Below are 16,751 nucleotides of genomic sequence, written 5' to 3' on the forward strand. Positions count from 1 at the left end.
GCCAGGGGTTGACTAGGTGGCCCATGGATATAACTCCATCTTTGCTCCCAGGGTATGGCTGAAAATTTTTCCCACGGAGTCTGAAGACTCAGATGGCCCAGTGGCCTGATGCCCAGAGCACCCAGGGAGGACTAAGGAGGAGGTCAGGGATTACTGCACATTTCGAGGAGGGATATTTAGGCTGAGTCTGTAGGTGACCAGTTGGTCAGAGGAGGGTGGACACGTGGGGTGGTTTCTAAGCATTACTCAGGAATGGAGTGTAGTCGCTCAGGGTTGTCCAGGTGGAAAGGAGTAGAACCAGGCTTTGAATTGCTTCCCTTACCCCAGGCCCCATCAGTGGGCCTTGGAGAAAGTCATGCTGGTTGGAATTTTCCAAGCTGCTTCCCAAGAAAGGAAAAGTCCTCTTACCACTGCATCAAGGGGCCACGTCCTAATCCTGATGCCTCTTGTCAGCTGACATTTGCCGGGGTTTGCCTCCTGTGCAGGGCTCTCTCCATTCAGAAGCAAAAATGGAAGTGTGGACCACTTGCTGTCCTCACTTCCGGAAGGCCTAGCCTCCGGGCGGAGACACTGGCTGGCCTGTTTTCCTCTGAATAAAGACAAGAAGGGTGGGACTTCCTTGGTGGTGCAGTGGTTAAGAATCCACCTGCCAATGCAGGGGACATAGGTTTGATCCCTGGTCTGGGAAGATCCCACATGCCGCGGAGCAACTAAGCCCGTGCGCCACAACTACTGAAGCCCGCACGCCTGGAGCCCGTACTCCGCAACAAGAGAAGCCACTGCAGTGAGAAGCATGTGCACCGCAAGGAAGAGTAGCCCCTGCTCGCCACAGCTACTGCTCACCACAACTAGAGAAAGCCGGTGTGCAGCAACGAAGACCCAATGCAGCCAAAAAAAATTAAAAATAAAGAATAATAATAAAAAAAACCGAGAAGGGTGAGGAGTTCCAGTTCTAGCACCGGCTTTGAGGCCAGACCAGCCTAGATTAGAATCCTGGTTCTGCTACTGAACTAGCAGTGTGACCCTGGACAAGTTACCTACCCTCTCTGAGCCTCCGGGAGACTTCATCTATTAAGCGGCATAATGACAAATAGTTGTGAAGACTGAACGAAGTCACGTTTACAGCACTGAGTACATAGTAAGCACTTAAGGAAGAGTAGCTGTTACAGCTTAATCCAGGCCAAAAATCTTAACAGTTGAGTGGGTTGTGAATGCTGCCTTGCTCTCGCCAAGTTTTCTGCAGAGTACTGTTGTTAGTTTCCCGAATACCCGCCCCACTTCTAGGTTCGTTTCAGAGCCGAGTCTCCCCCATGGCTGGGGTGGTGGGGGGAGGGGGAGACGACTATTGCGAGGGGCGGGCTCAGCAGCGGCCCCAGCCAGCTCGGGCCCCTCCCTCTGATTCACTCCGGGCGGCTTTTAGCCGCTCACGTCGGGGGCGGGAGCGGGGAGGGGAGGCAGGGCAGGGCAGGGCAGGGCGGCAGAGACAGTGGCCGGAGCAAGTCAGCAGGGCGCAGGCAGGCAAGTAGCGCTTGGGGTCTGACCACTCGGCGCCTGGGCTCCCCCTGTAGGGGTCGGAGGGGCTCAGCTGGTCGCGGGCCCCCTCGTCTGCGCGCCCGGCTCCCCCTTCTTCTCTTAGGGGCGCAGCCGCGTGTCTAGTCAGGTCTCCTCGTTTCCCGTAAGGAAGGGCGGGAGGGGGTGAGTCAGTGCTAAAGAGATGCTTTATCTTCCTCCATTTGGGACAAATTGGGCGTACCTGCTGGGGAGACCGGAGAGGGAGGAAAAATGAGCCTGTTAAAAAACAACTTGTAGAGTCTGGTTACCAGATAATGTGATTAATAACGTTAGTTATTGTTAGAGTTCCAAGGCGCTAGAGAGTCCTAGACTCTTTTAACTGACCTGCTCTTCTGTTTCGCTGTTAGTTTGCAAACGTCTCCCCCGCCCCCCCGTACCCACCCCGTGGTGATGGGGACACCTTTTTAGCCAGGTGAGGCTCCAGTGTGGTGAGAGCAGTGACTCCCATTCATGCTTGTGCCCTGCGGAGTCCAGAGCCCTAGAGCCACCCGGGTTTTGCCCCAGTGCAGACCAGAGTCCACGAACCTCGCTGGGGCGGGGTGGGGCAGGGCGAGGGCGGGGCGCGGAGAGATGATCTGGGGTTTAACTTTCCATCCCTTCCCTCTGCTAAACCGTGAAGGGAGAGGGAATTCAGGCATTGCTTCGGGAGGTGCTGGGGTCCCATGGTAAATTCAGTGTTGGCAAGAGAAATCCATCTAGGTTTATTGAGCGTCTGTAATTTGCTCATTAATTATACCATTTCATTTAATCTTCACTTTTGTCTTCATGCCCCTTTTACAGTTAGGGCACAGGGAGGCTCCAGGAAGTTAAGTCACTTGCAGGAGGAAGCAGAGCCAGTAAGTAGCCAAACTGTCCAACTCTTTCCATTCTGCCACGTTATCTGCCCAACCAATGGCTCTCGTGAGGACAAGACCCTCTTTTTAAGGCCATGGAGACACTCAGGTGCCAGCTAGCGTTTGTGTTCTTTGAAGAAGACATTCAACTTATCTTGTTCTGGTCCAGAAGTTCTAACACATGCATTGATTCGGTTCCACTGCTGCCCCCTGGGTGGGGCCTGACCCTGAAGGCTGAGCCTTGTCTCTAACTAGCCTGTTGATCAACCCTGGGCCAGGCCTGGCCTGTGTCCAGAACAGGTGGGACAGATTTCTGGACTCCGCTGCATCCTCTTGCACAGATTCCACAGGGCGTGGAAGCTTCCCGGGCTCTGTCTCGTGCTCCCTGTGTAATCACAGGCAAGTCACTTGTGCTCTCAGGGCCTCCATATTCTCCTCTGGAAAGCGGACAAACGAGTTGGACCAGACTAGCTCCAGGGCCTTACGACGTGATGGAGGCAAGATGGCCCCTGGGTTGAGCCAGAACCAGGCTTATTTTTATTGCTGTCCCTCAGAGCACCCTGGGCCGAGACTGTGTGACAGTCAACATCTGGTGAGTGAGAAGCTGAGCAAGGGTAGATTTGAGAGGCATCCAGCATGCGGGACACAGCAAAGAGTGTTTTCCCGGCCTCAGCCACTCCCCGGGAACAGAACTTTAACAACGGCAACAAAAAAAATCAAATGTATGCATTCAGGCGAGGAGAAAGGCAAGTCGAGAAGGAGGAAAAAGTGGTTCAGAGCCAGTGACCCTACCCAGGAAATGTGACTAACCCAGCAGAGGCTGGGGCCAGGCAGACGTGCCTGCCTCAGGCCGGCGAGCGGGGAACGTAGGCAGTCTTGGCTTTCCTGTGGTTTCCCTCGCAGGTCCCAGACTCAGAGCTGCCAGCCCTGGCTTGCAGCCGGTGGAGGCCACTGTGATGGGCCTCCAAGCTGGCGTCGCCTCCACCTCCCTATGGGGGTGTCTGAGGAGCCAGCCTGGCCGCACTCCCCGCTAGTCCCCTATGTCGATCTCCTCCGTCAGGGACTGCCTGCCCGCCCAGCACAGTCTACCCTTTCCTGCCCTCGGCACCAGCTGGGGAAGGAGCCCAGGGGTGGGGTCGATGGGTGGGAATAGCAGGAGATAGCAGAGGGAAGGGAGAGGCTGTGGTGTGTGTGTGGGGGGGGCTGGCTGGAAGGAAGCAGAGCCTGAAAAGCAGAAGTGGGAGGAAGAAGAGCTGCGTGCAGAGGTGAAAGTGGAGGGAGGCTCGGCGGGGGATGGGCTGGCCGGGACTCTCTTAGGTGGGCAGGCGAGGGCAGAAACAGAGGCTCACGTTTCTGGAAGCCGCTTTGTCCAGGACTGGTGTACCCCACCTGCCGTCCTTTCCAGTCACTGGAGCCTCAACTGCCCGGGCAACGGGTGGATTGGGCTCCGCATACGGACAAGGAACTCCTGGGCCGGGGCTTGTCCTGGCTTGTGGTGCCCAACCTCCTGACAGAGGCCACCGCACTGAGTGACCGGACACCTGAAGGTCCTCAGCCAGCCTGGAGGTGCATTCAGATTTGAGGATACTTGTTCCTAAGACAGGATGGTGGCGTGATGGTAGATAGGTGGGCTGGAATGGCTGGGATGGGGGTGGGCAGGCCTCACATTTGAATTTAAACTGTGTGGCACGGTCCGTTTTTTTTTTTCTGACCAGGATCGAAGCCGTGCCCTGTGCAGTGGAAGCGTGAAGTCTTAACCACTGGTGGCACGGTCCATTATTTTGCAAATTCAAGAAGACCCCAGCCCACGGTCCAGCCAGCTGCCTGGGGTAGGGTAGGGGTGGGTGCGGGAGCGAAGGTGGAGCCAGGAAAGGGTAGGAGTCCTGCTTGGTGTCAAGGGAGAGAACAGTGGCCGAAGAGCTTCCAGGCAAGGCCTCTGGACCCAGCAGCTCCTGCAGATGTCCAGGTTCCAGGCTGGGAGGAGCTGGTGTCATTTCAAGTGCTGACACTCACCCCTTCCTCTTTCTAGGGGAGAAGGGTAGGGGTTGTTGCATTTCACACCTAAGGGCAAACCGGGACTGTGCGGTGAAGGGACCTGTTGGGAATCAGTGGACTCGAGATCTGAGGAAGGCACAGATAGCGGGGAGGACCTGTCATTCTGACAGCTGGCAAGCACTGCCGCAAAGGTCTGCATAACTGACCCCCCCACTTCACAGTGTGTCCTCAAAGCCCGGCTCCTTCCTGAGTCAGGACCTTGGGACAGCCAGCAGGGCAAACATCCTGCCCCTACCCCTAGCCTCTGCTTTCTGCCTCCAGGGCTGCTCCTGCCTGTTGATTTTCCTGTGCTATCTCTCTTTTTTTTTTAATTTATTTATTTATATTTATTATTTTCTTGGCTGCATTGGGTCCTCGTTGCAGCACACAGGCTTTCTCTAGTTGCGGTGAGCAGGGCTACGCTTCGTTGCGGTGGGCAGGCTTCTCATTGCGGTGGCTTCTCTTGTTGCGGAGCACGGGCTCTAGGCGCGCAGGCTTCAGAAGTTGTGGCATGTGGGCTCAGTAGTTGTGGCTCGCAGGCTCTAGAGCTCAGGCTCAGTAGTTGTGGTGCACTGGCTTAGCGGCTCCACGGCATGTGGGATCTTCCTGGGCCAGGGCTCGAACCCGTGTCCCCTGCGCTGGCAGGTGGATTCTTAACCACTGCGCCACCAGGGAAGCCCTCCTGTGCTACCTCTTAGCCTCCATCTGGTCTAATAACTGGAGAAAGTCCAGTTAATCAAATACATTCTCTGAGCGCCTGCAGGGTTCCAGGCACAGTGTAAGGTTCCAGCTCGATCCAAAAGGGCAAAATATGCCTCCTCCTCAAAAGGCCTTTATAGTCTAGTTGGGGAGATGGCCAGGCCCATAACCCAGCACACTGTGGCAGAGTGGGAAAGCATAAAGGCTTTAACGTAAGAGGGACAGAAGCAGCTGCCTTTTGAGGTGGTGAGTTCCCCATCACTGGAAGTGGTGGAGAAGAGGATGGTGAGGGATGTAGGGGTTGGGAGGCAGATGTGGAAGAGGATTAACTAGGTACTAAGCCTCCTTCTAATGCCAGCATCTGTGATTCTGTGACATTCCCCACGTAGGGTAGGTTGGCTGCGGTCCCTTGCATGTGATGGCTTCCTGCTTCTCCACCCCCATCAGCTAGACCTTGAGACTCGCATGGGCTGTTCTTTATTTCTGTGCCCTTCCGCCCTCATTTTGCCCAGTGCCAAGCTCCCAATATAGACCCTGAATGGAATTGAATAGACCCTGTTGTGGGCTGCTTAAGGAATGCAGGAGTACCGGGCATGTCCCCTGCTCTGGTTGAGCGGTCAGGTCATGCTCCAAGACAGCCTGTAAGCAGGAAATGAAGGGTGTGCTCCTAGGTGAGAGGGCTGGGAGAACTCCCAGAGAAGGCCGAGGCCACCCAGTGTCCTAGAAGCCTCCTCAGATGGCTGTGGCTTGAAATGGGCCCAGAGGGGTGGTGGGGCTTGGATGGATGTGAGGTGGAGCTTCACACTGAGGAAGCTGAGGAGCTGTGGGCTTGGGCAGAGGAGCTGGAGGGAGAGGAGTGACAGGCCGATGGCAGTGGGCGCTTGCGGGGCAGAGCTGTGAGCAGAAGGCTGGTGGGCATCTTTACAGTCATCTGGAACTTCTCCAACACTGACATCCGGGCTCCACCCTGGAGGGTCTGGTTTTTATTTTTAAAGAATCAATTTTATTATTTATTTTTGGCTGCGTTGGGTCTTCGTTGCTGCGCGCGGGCTTTTCTCTAGTTGCGGCGAGCGGGGGCCGCTCTTTGTTGCGGTGCGCGGGCTTCTCACTGCGGTGGCTTCTCTTGTTGCGGAGCATGGGCTCTAGGCACGCGGGCTTCAGTAGTTGAGGCACGCGGTCTCAGTAGTTGTGGCGCACGGGCTTAGTTGCTCCACGGCCTGTGGGATCTTCCCGGACCAGGACTCGAACCCGTGTCCCCTGCATTGGCAGGCGGATTCTTAACCACTGCGCCACCAGGGAAGCCCCGAGAGTCTGGTTTTAACTGGCCTTGGCGTTGGGATTTTTTTAAAGCCCCCAGATGACTCTGATATGCAGGCAGGTGTGAGATGCTGGTCTGGACAGTTAACTGGCAGCATAAGAACCACCTAGAACATAGTTCAAAATGCAGATGCCCATCCTCACTCCAGACCCGTGGAATCAAAATCTTCAGGCTTGGGCCTCGATGTTTTTATAAGATCCCAAGGTAATTCTAACCAGCGGCCGGGCTGGAAAGCCAAAGTGATGAGGGCCAGGCCGCCAACCCCTCTCACCTAAACACTGCACTGGTTCTTGGAGGCCTGTAGCCCCGCAAGTGGGCTGCCTGCTTTTGAGTTATGGCCTGAGCTCTCAGGTCGGGACACAGAACAAAAAAAATATGGGAATCCTCTGGCAGTCCAGTGGTTAGGACGCCACGCTTCCACTGCAGGGGCGCGGTTCGATCGGTGGATGGGGAACTAAGATCCTGCATGCCGTGTGACACGGCAAAAAAAAAAAAAAACGGTAGACAGCTGACAGTTGGCCCACTTGTTCACGCCATCTCTGTCCACGAGCTCTCCTCACTGGCTTGGTCTTGGGGGTGGCCACGTCACCACTTCAGGCCTGAGTCGCAGGCTGAGCTGTCCGTTACAGGGGATGTGGGCACAGCATGTGACCCTATGTGGGATGGAGAACCATTAAAGTTTCCCTCCTCCAAGCCTCCGCCTCGCTGCCTCCCCTCTACCTTGGGGAAGTGTGGTTCCAAAAAATGCCTTCAGCTATATTTTAAGTTAGGAAGGAAAAGGAAAGTCAGTTTCACCTGGTATTTTACACCCATGGCCACTGCTCCTGTTTCCCCCTCTGTTTCCTACTCAGACTCAACATCCTCTGCTCTCCCGTCCATCCCCCAAAGATCGCCCTTTGCCCTTCCTGCTTCCCCAACCCCCAAGAGTCTCCTAATGGTGCCTTTTAACCCTGAAGTTTCCCAGGTCCTTCCCTTGCACCACTGGGGCTCCCTGTTAGCGGCACAGCATGAACTGGGTGGCAGTGCTTGCTGGTGTGGGCTCTGCATTTGCAGCCAAAGAAAGAAACCCTCTAGTCATGGGAACGTAGGAAAGAGAGTGAGTGAAGCTATGGCTACTACACCTGTGAAATTTTTTAAAAGATAGTATTTTTTTAAAATGCTTGCCTTTAGCACTTTGTTTTTTCCCTGAATAACTTCTGTCTAAAAAAGGTTGCTCTTACTGACCTACAGAATAAAGATGATATTCATCATCCTGGCATTTGAGGGGAGCTGGGCATACAGAAGTGATACCTGAGACACAGACGTAGAGAACAAACGTAGGGACACCAAGGGGGAAGGGGGGGTGAGATGAATTGGGAGATGGACGTATATACACTATTGATACTATGTATAAAATAACTAATGAGAACCTACTGTAGAGCACAGGGAACCCTGCTCAATGCTCTGTGGTAACGTAAATGGGAAGGAAATCCAAGAAAGAGGGGATATGTGTATACGAATAGCTGATTTCACTTTGCTGTACAGTAGTTACTAACACAACATTGTAAAGCAACTATATGCCAGTACGAATTAATCAAAAAAAAAAAAAAAAGAAGTGATAGCTGATGCCTGGGAACGGGGGGCGGGGGTGGAAATTCCCTAGGGAGGGAGTTTAGTATTAGAGAAGGCACTAAGTCTAATGATAGCTGTAGCTTTTTTGGTTTTTCTGAGATTTTTTTGTTTGCTTTTGGTAGATGCCTTTTATCAGGTTAAGGAAGTTCCCTTCTATTCCTAGTTTGCTAAAAGCTTTTTTTTTTTTTAATCAAAAATGGATATAGAATTTTTCTAAATAATTTTTCTGTATCTACTGAGATAATTTTATGTTTGTTCATATGGCTTGATAATAGGGTGGATTACATTGATTTTCAGATGTTAAACCAACTTTGCATTCCTGGAGTAAACCCTGTTTAGTCATGATGTTTTATCTTTTTATATATTTCTGAACTCCATATGCTAAAATTTTGTTAATATTTTTTTCCTGTGTTCATGAGGGATCTTGGTCTAATTTTCTTTTCTATAATATATTTATCTGGTTTTGTTATATCAGGAAAATGGTGGCAGCATGGGATGAGTTGGGAAGTGCTCTCTTGTTTTCTAGAAGAGTTTGTGTAGAATTGGTATTATGCCTTCCTTAAGTTTTTGGTAGAATTTATCTGGACTTGGAATTGTTTGGAGGCGGGGGAGTTTTTAAGTACAATTTCAATTTCTTTAATAGATATTAGATGGTCATCTCTTTTGTTTCTGTATTGGAAATTTGCATCTTTTCTTAATCAGTTTGTCTAAAGGGTCATCAATTTTATTGATTTGTCCAAAAACCAGCTTCACTGATTTTCTCTGTTGTTTTGGTTTTTGGTTTATTGATTTTAAGTCATTGACTTTAGACTTTTCAAATATAAGCAGTTATTGCTTAGAGAGATGTATCCCAGCCTCATGCAATGCCCAGAGTTAGGAGTCTGGAAGCAGGAGAGGTCACAGCAAGGGGAAGACACTGGCCCAGGGCCAGAGACTCCTAGTGCTTTTTACTAGTCACTGCATGATTTGGGACTTAGACTCTCTGAGCCTGAGTTTCTTTGCCCGCATAATGGAGCCAGGGATAATCTCCTCTTGAGCTCTTGGAGATGAATTAGTTGAGTATGAAAGTTGGCCACCCGGAAGGACCTCCCCAGACCAGTGTGAAGGCTGGTTGTCATGGGGCTTCCCTGGTGGCGCAGTGGTTGAGAGTCCGCCTGCCGATGCGGGGGACACGGGTTCGTGCCCCGGTCCGGGAAGATCCCACATGCCGCGGAGCGGCTGGGCCCGTGAGCCATGGCCGCTGAGCCTGTGCGTCCGGAGCCTGTGCTCCGCCAACGGGAGAGGCCACAACAGTGAGAGGCCCGTGTACCGCAAAAAAAAAAAAAAGAAAGGCTGGTTGTCATGACATTTGTAATAATAATGGCTTCTTCTGTCTTTCCAGATCCGGAGACAGCATGTACTCACCCATCCCCCAGAGGTAGGCTATGCACCCCGTTCCCTTCACCCCTCCCCTCTTCTCTTCCGAGGGCTGCCCCTCCTCACCCCCACACCGCAGTCCCCAGGCCTGCCCAGGTCTCTCTGCTCGTCTCCTCCACCACTTGTGGGCCTCGGCCACCACCAACCCTCCCCCCTCCCGCAGTGGCTCTCCGTTCCCAGCCTCGGTGCAGGATCCTGGCCTGCACGTATGGCGGGTGGAGAAGCTGAAGCCGGTGCCCGTGGCCCCTGAGAACCAGGGCATCTTCTTCTCGGGAGACTCCTACCTAGTGCTGCACAATGGCCCGGAAGAGCTCTCCCACCTGCACCTGTGGATAGGTAAGTAAGAGAGGGCTGGGAGGACTGGTGGGGGGACTGGCCCGGGCAGGGGTCGGGGCTGGCAAGGGTCTCACGGGCTGTGCCCTGCCACCTCCCACTCGCCCCAGGCCAGCAGTCGTCCCGGGATGAGCAGGGGGCCTGCGCCGTGCTGGCCGTGCACCTCAACACCCTGCTTGGGGAGCGGCCTGTGCAGCACCGAGAGGTACAGGGTAATGAGTCCGACCTCTTCATGAGCTACTTCCCACGTGGCCTCAAGTACCAGGTTAGAGCCCACCTCCCGTACCCCAACCTGCGGCTGCTCTCAGAGTCGGGACCCCTTCCAGCTGGTCCTTACCTTGCAAAAGTCCCAGACCCACATGGGGCTGGGTCCTCCCCACCTTTCTGCCTGCCTCCCAGTGGGATGGGGTGTGGAGTGCTCGGGCCTCCATTCAGGCTGGCCATCTGGGCTGCAGGAAGGCGGCGTGGAGTCAGCATTTCACAAGACGTCGCCAGGGGCCACCCCAGCTGCCATCAGGAAACTCTACCAGGTGAAGGGCAAGAAGAACATCCGTGCCACCGAGCGGGCACTGAGCTGGGACAGCTTCAACACAGGGGACTGCTTCATCCTGGACCTGGGCCAGGTGGGTAGGCAGGGTTGACTAAGCATCCACCTGTGTTGGCAGTGTGTGTGTATGTGTGTGTGTGTGTGTGTGTGTGTGCGCGCGCGCGCGCGCGTGTGTGTGTGCGCGTGTGTGTTTTGGCCGTGTCTTGAGGCTTCTGGGATCTTAGTTCCCCAACCAGGATTGAACCTGGGGCCACAGCAGTGAAAGCGCTGAGTCCTAACCACTGGAACCCCAGGGAACTCCCTGGCATTGTGGGGTTTTTTTTTTTAGGCAGAGGTCTTCTTAGAAGCCCATATGATTTAAATTTATTTATTTATTTATTTATGGCTGTGTTGGGTCTTCGTTTCTGTGCGAGGGCTTTCTCTAGTTGCGGCGAGCGGGGGCCACTCTTCATCGCCGTGCACGGGCCTCTCACTGTCATGGCCTCTCTTGTTGTGGAGCACAGGCTCCAGACGTGCAGGCTCAGTAGTTGTGGCTCACGGGCCTAGCTGCTGCACTGCATGTGGGATCCTCCCAGACCAGGGCTTGAACCCGTGTTCCCTGTATTGGCAGGCAGATTCTCAACCACTGTGCCACCAGGGAAGCCCCAGCATTGTGTTTTAAAAGGTCAGGGACCAGGAGGCCAGGGCAAAGGGAGAGGGGCTGAGAAGCTATAAGCCCATTCCAAGTGGGGTCACTGCAGCCATTACAAGACATCCCTGTATTTCTTAGGACAGAAACCTCCCTCTGCTGTCTGGCCATCGCCTCTAACACTGGAGCCTACTCTCTCCTACTCCTGGAGCCTTTGTAGCTCCGAGTTAAGCCGCCTCCCAGCCCATGCGTTAATCACTTCGCTCATCCCTTCCCTCCGTGAATCTATGTGTCTGCTCTGAGCCAGCACGGGGACCACAAATTGCTCACCCAGGGCAGGCAGCCAAGACGGGCCTGTCACTGGCTGTAACCCATGGCAGGAGATGATGAGGGCCCTCTTAGGGGCAGTGGCCTGTGCTGGGGGAGCTGGGGGCAGGGAGAGGCCTTCTAGCCCAAGCCCAAGCCGTTGTCCCAGGGAGGCGCCATTTGACTGGACCCTCACGGAGGGGAAATGCCCTTCCAGGCGAAGATGATGGGTAAGCCGAGGCACTGAGACAGATAAGGGTGCAGACATGCATGTGGACAGCAGGGAAGGATGTAGCCTGACCGGGACCCAGGGTGGGAACAGGAGCGGCGGGAGTGGAAATTGCTAAGGAGCTGAGATCCAGGGCGGGAGGAGATTGATTCTCTGAGGGTCTGGACCGCATCTGTCGTGCTAAAGATTTGGGACAGGAAGAGCAACCCAGATGCTCTTTGGAAGGAGGACTGGAAGCAGTGAGATATAGAGGCAGGGGACCCGCTCAGGAGGGGTGATGAGGGCCGTGCCTGGCGGGGGTGCAGAGGTGTGTGAGATACTGGGCCCAGGGATGTCATTCACCCATTCATTCATTCAATAAGTGTTTATTGTAGGCCTAAAGATGTGCCCATTTCTGTTTTGGCACTGGGCATACAGCAGTGGGCCAAGCCAAACAAAACAAAACACTCATGCCCTAAGGAGGCTTACTTTCTAGTCAGGGAAGATAGATTATAAACAAGATAAAGATGTTTCAACATATGACCCAAGTAATGTGGAGAAAGATGCGGGGCAGAGAATCGCTCTTGCCAAAGACTGTCATTCCCGTGCCCAGAGAGGCCTTGGTTCCCCTCTGCCTTCCTTTTTTTTTTTTTTTTGTGGTACGTGGACCTCTCACCGTTGTGGCCTCTCCTGTTGCGGAGCACAGGCTCCGGACGCGCAGGCCCAGCGGCCATGGCTCACGGGCCCAGCCGCTCCGCGGCATGTGGGATCTTCCCGGACCGGGGCACGAACCCGTGTCCCCCGCATCGGCAGGCGGACTCTCAACCACTGCGCCACCAGGGAAGCCCCCGCTCTGCCTTCTTGATTGTCTTCGATCGTCTTGCCTCAGAGGGCAGTTCTGCGGACCCTGTGAAGGGCAGGATGCAGGCAGTTGGCTCTAACCCGCGCCTCCCACTTCCCTCCAGAACATCTTCACCTGGTGTGGTGCAAAGTCCAACATCCTGGAGCGTAACAAGGCGCGGGACCTGGCGCTGGCCATTCGGGACAGCGAGCGGCAGGGCAAGGCCCAGGTGGAGATTGTCACCGATGGAGAGGAGCCTGTCGACATGATCCAGGTTGAGAGATGTGGGGAGGGTAGCTCTGCTTGGAAGCCACCGAGAGGGGCAGTGATCAGCTGGGGGCACGAGGGTGATGGGTGGAGGGCTGTGAGGGCATCTGCGGTGCTGCTCAGGCCTTAGCTAACTCATCAGGTGCCTTGGTGGGATTCAGAGTCAAGTACCCCTCGGGACGGAGGGACTGGTGGCCGGGCAGGAGGACCTAGCCCTCCCCACCTCTGCCTGGCGCCCTTGTGCAGAAAGAGTTTGTCCCACTGGGGCGGTGGCCTTGGCTGTGATGGGTTGGGAAGGTCCAGGCTGAGTGCCCAGGAATCCCTGGAAACGTGGCCTGCCCTGACCCCTGCAGGTCCTGGGCCCCAAGCCCGCTCTGAAGGAGGGCAACCCTGAGGAAGACCTCACAGCTGACCAGACAAACGCCCAGGCTGCGGCTCTGTATAAGGTGGGCGCCCCGGGCCTGCCCTAGGACCAGGCGGGGTACGAGCCTGGCGCTTGTGGGGCTGAAAGGAGGGGAGAAAGCAGTGGGAGGCTGGGCCAGGCACCAGGGTGGTTTGCCCAGGGCTTGGAGCGAGGGTAGGATGGGAAGTGAACGGATGCTGGAGGAGATGAATGCCACTTCGCTTCCGGCCCGTTCTTGGAGAAGGAGGTTTGAAACAAGCCCACGCTGAGCTTTACTTTGTGGGATTCTTTACCTTCGCTCGTAATTGGGAGTCTACTTAATTTCCATGAATTCTGGGGCACTGTGAGGCGATGGTTGCGCCTGAAGTAGGGCTGGGGGTCGCCCAGGATTTGCCTGTCGTGTTTCCTCCACCTCCGGTCTGCTGCGTGGCCTGGGGCGGTGGGTGGAGCCGCAACGGGGAGGAGGTGACACGGCACTGCCCATCCTCCCCCAGGTCTCTGATGCCACTGGACAGATGAGCCTGACCAAGGTGGCCGACTCCAGCCCCTTTGCCCTCGAGATGCTGATACCCGACGACTGCTTTGTGCTGGACAACGGGCTCTGCAGCAAGATCTACATCTGGAAGGGTACGTGTGGCTTCTGCACCCCAGCCTGAGACCCCTGCAGCCGCTGACCGGGCAAGGCTTCCCGCGGGAGGGCTCAGCCGACCCAGAGACGGCTGACTCAGGGAGCCTCCACGGCTGTGGGTTTTCTCAGGGTTTCCTGCGCCCAGCCCAGGCAAGGGTTCTGCACTTTTAGCCTGCCTCCGAATCACCCGAGGGCCTGTTAACACCCATAGCTGGAAGCCACCCCTGAGATTCTGATGCACGAGGTCTGTACCAGAGCCTGAGAATTCGCACATCTAACCAGCTCCCAGGCCTTGCTGCTGGTCCAGGGACTGCGTGTTGAGGGCCACTGTCACAGAGTTCTCCTAGGCCTTTGGCTGCTGGGACCTCTGATCCTGCCATTCTGCCTTGGGGTGTGAGAGATCGATTTTAGATATGAAATCCCACCTTTTGCAGTGGGTAGAGAACTGGTAGAACTTGTTTTTCCAAGAGATTGGGTTGGCTGGGAATGAAATACTGTCGTGTGGAAGCCTGTTTGCTAGATCCAACTCTGAAAATGTAACAAACCTCTGAGTCTCTGAGCGGTACCGGGAGCCTCCTCACTTCTCTGTGCTTGTCTTTTTTCTTGAACGTGTCTCACCTCCCTGCCCACATTATAAAGCTCTTGAAAGCAGGAACCATATGGTCTCGAGTGTCCTGACGAGATAGCATGTGCTCAAGAAATATTTGTGGGGTCAACCAAGGCCAAGAGAAGTTCCCAGCCAGGAGGATGGAGAAACGTTAGGTGTTCTAACTTCGCAGCTACAAGGCAGGAACACTCTTGCCTCAGGGAAGGGCCAGGAGTGGCAGGCAGTAGGGCAGCTTTCTAAGAAGTAAGGCGGTCGGGTGGGGGAGCATTGTGCTTCTGGGGCTGACTTTTCCTTCCTGCCTCTGGGTACCTTCCCACAGACCCAATGGGGTGGGCGTGGTGCTCCCAGATGCCCACGGAAGTGTACTTAACCCCAAGCAAAGAACCAAGACACCGGGACTTCCCTGGTGGTCCGGTGGCTAAGGCTCCGCGCTCCCAATGCAGGGGACCCAGGTTCGCTCCTTGGGCAGGGAACTAGATCCCGCACGCGCAACTACAGAGCCCGCACGCAGCAACGAAGATATCCAGCCAAACAAATGCATATTTAAAAAAAAAAAAAAGAACCAAGAAACCAGTGGAGAAACAGGAAACTTGGGAGCAAGGAAGAGAAGTATTTCGTAATCACAAAGGAAGGATACAGCACATTAATTTCAGACACGTTGTCGCTAACTAGATTTTCATAGCCTGGCTGGAGAGCCAGCCACAGTTCACAACATTGTCTCTTTGGAAAAGCACCTCCAGCTGGAGCGCAGTTTGGTTAAAGGGACTCTGCCTGCAGGCAGGAAGGGAGGACGCTGCTCTCCCTTTTTATCGGCTCTTAGTTGGCATAACTATTAGGCCGATGTTGGCATCTGGCTTTGTGGGAGTAAGATTACAGTCAATCACATCCTTTTTTTTGTCCAGTTGCATTTTGCAAAACAACAGTTGATAACAGTGCAGTTGACAGACTCAAAAGGCGAGGGGCCCTGGAGTGGGAGAGAGGGGCCTGAGAGTCTGATGCCGGGGAAACATTAGTTCTCCCTGAATATCCCTAGGGCCCTGGCCCTAGCAGAAGGCTTTGATGATTGGAGCGGGCAGAGGGCAGTTTTCATCTGGAGCTGCCAGGTTGGGAGGGGCTAACCTCCCCCCTCCAAAGAGCCCCCTGAATGTTCTTAGTGCCTCCTGGTCCATTTATTTTAAAAGGAGCCAGCTATTCTCTGAACCCCCTTAAGTCTCCTTGAGAGAAGTGGGGTGTGGGCTAGAGAGGGTACCTTCTCTTTTACAAAATCTCCTCCTGGGAATTCACTGGTGGTCCCGTGGTTAGGATTCTGGGCTTTCACTGCTGGGGGCCCTAGTTCGATCCCTGGCCGGGGAACTTAAGATCCTGCAAGCCTTGCGGAGCGGCCAAGAAATAAAAAAAGGTCTCCTCCCTACGATCCAGGGCGCAAAGCTAACGAGAAGGAACGGCAGGCGGCCCTGCAAGTGGCTGAGGACTTCATTGCCCGCATGCGGTATGCCCCAAACACTCAGGTGAGGAGCCTCCCTTCCCCCCAACGCCCTCCTCCTGCGGCTCTTCCCTGGCCTCCTGCCTCTCAGACTGGACAAGAAGGGCGGGAAAGCCTGGGGCACAGTCAGAAGCAGTCAGGCCTCCCTCCCAGACCCACCCAGTGGGAAAGCCCTTCTCAATCCTTCCAAGCTTTACATACATGATATTTTCTAAGAGGGTGTTTGGGCAATGCTCCCCTGGGAGCCCAGCAAGTCAGGTGCACCTCTGGGGCTTGTGCATCTCCTCTGGGCCGAGGTCCCTAGCTGGTTCTGCCCCTGCTCATCCCAGCACGGCGACACCACAGGTCAACCTGATGGGACCTGATAAGGCTCATGTATAATTGGTGCCTCTGTGAAACCGCACCTGAGTCCTCGAAGCAATCTGTTTTCTCAGCCCGCGTCCCTGTAATCTTTCTCGTCTCCTGGCTTATCTGGGGAAGCTTCCCTGGCCTGGATGGCATATGGACTTGGGCCTGGTGCCCATCACCCTCCTCCCTGGCTCCGGCCCTCCCCGGCAGAGGCAGAGGTGGCAACCTTGTGAGCCCGACTCCTCCCCTGCTGATCCCACAGGTGGAGATCCTGCCTCAGGGCCGCGAAAGTCCCATCTTCAAGCAATTCTTCAAGGACTGGAAATGAGGGCGGGCATCTCCCTGCCCCCACCTGCTGCCCGCTTGCTTCTCCTCCAGCTTCCTGGTCAGTGCCGAGGTGCCCCCGCGGATGATCAATAAAGGAGACCAGTGCCCTCTGCCTGCACTGCCTGCCTTGGGCTAATTCTTCCCGCTCCACCTAGTCATGCTGGGCGGAGTAGGGCCCAGGGGACAATTCCACCACCCGTGAGAGGCCAGAGCTGGCTTTGCGTGACGAGGCAGAGGGGCCAGGAGTCCCAGTGGGCCTGGCAGGCACTGCTGTGAACCCAATAGGGAGGTGGCACAGGGCCAGGGCTCAGGATCACTTTCCGCCCGAGGTTCGGTTCAGTC

At 55.0% G+C, this 16,751-nt stretch overlaps 1 protein-coding gene across 4 annotated transcripts; it reads left to right on the top strand.

The window, feature by feature from the left end:
* Positions 1–1,478: 1,478 nt before the first annotated feature.
* On the top strand, positions 1,479–16,527 carry CAPG (capping actin protein, gelsolin like). 4 transcript variants are annotated; one of them, XM_060027725.1, is made up of 10 exons: positions 1,479–1,518; positions 9,449–9,484; positions 9,647–9,819; positions 9,927–10,081; positions 10,272–10,439; positions 12,471–12,620; positions 12,967–13,059; positions 13,511–13,643; positions 15,671–15,759; positions 16,345–16,527. In XM_060027725.1, the coding sequence occupies exons 2-10, from the start codon at positions 9,462–9,464 to the stop codon at positions 16,408–16,410; spliced, it is 1,050 nt and encodes a 349-aa protein (XP_059883708.1). In that variant the 5' UTR covers positions 1,479–1,518; positions 9,449–9,461; the 3' UTR covers positions 16,411–16,527. The 4 variants fall into 4 exon arrangements, with proteins under 4 accessions (XP_059883708.1, XP_059883707.1, XP_059883710.1 ...); XM_060027724.1 differs by lacking the exon at positions 1,479–1,518 and adding an exon at positions 2,350–2,408; XM_060027727.1 differs by lacking the exon at positions 1,479–1,518 and adding an exon at positions 2,350–2,408 and having other exon boundaries at positions 9,927–10,021.
* Positions 16,528–16,751: the final 224 nt, after the last annotated feature.

Source organism: Delphinus delphis, chromosome 12 (genome assembly GCF_949987515.2).
Source record: "Delphinus delphis chromosome 12, mDelDel1.2, whole genome shotgun sequence".
Classification (NCBI taxonomy): Eukaryota; Metazoa; Chordata; class Mammalia; order Artiodactyla; family Delphinidae; genus Delphinus; species Delphinus delphis.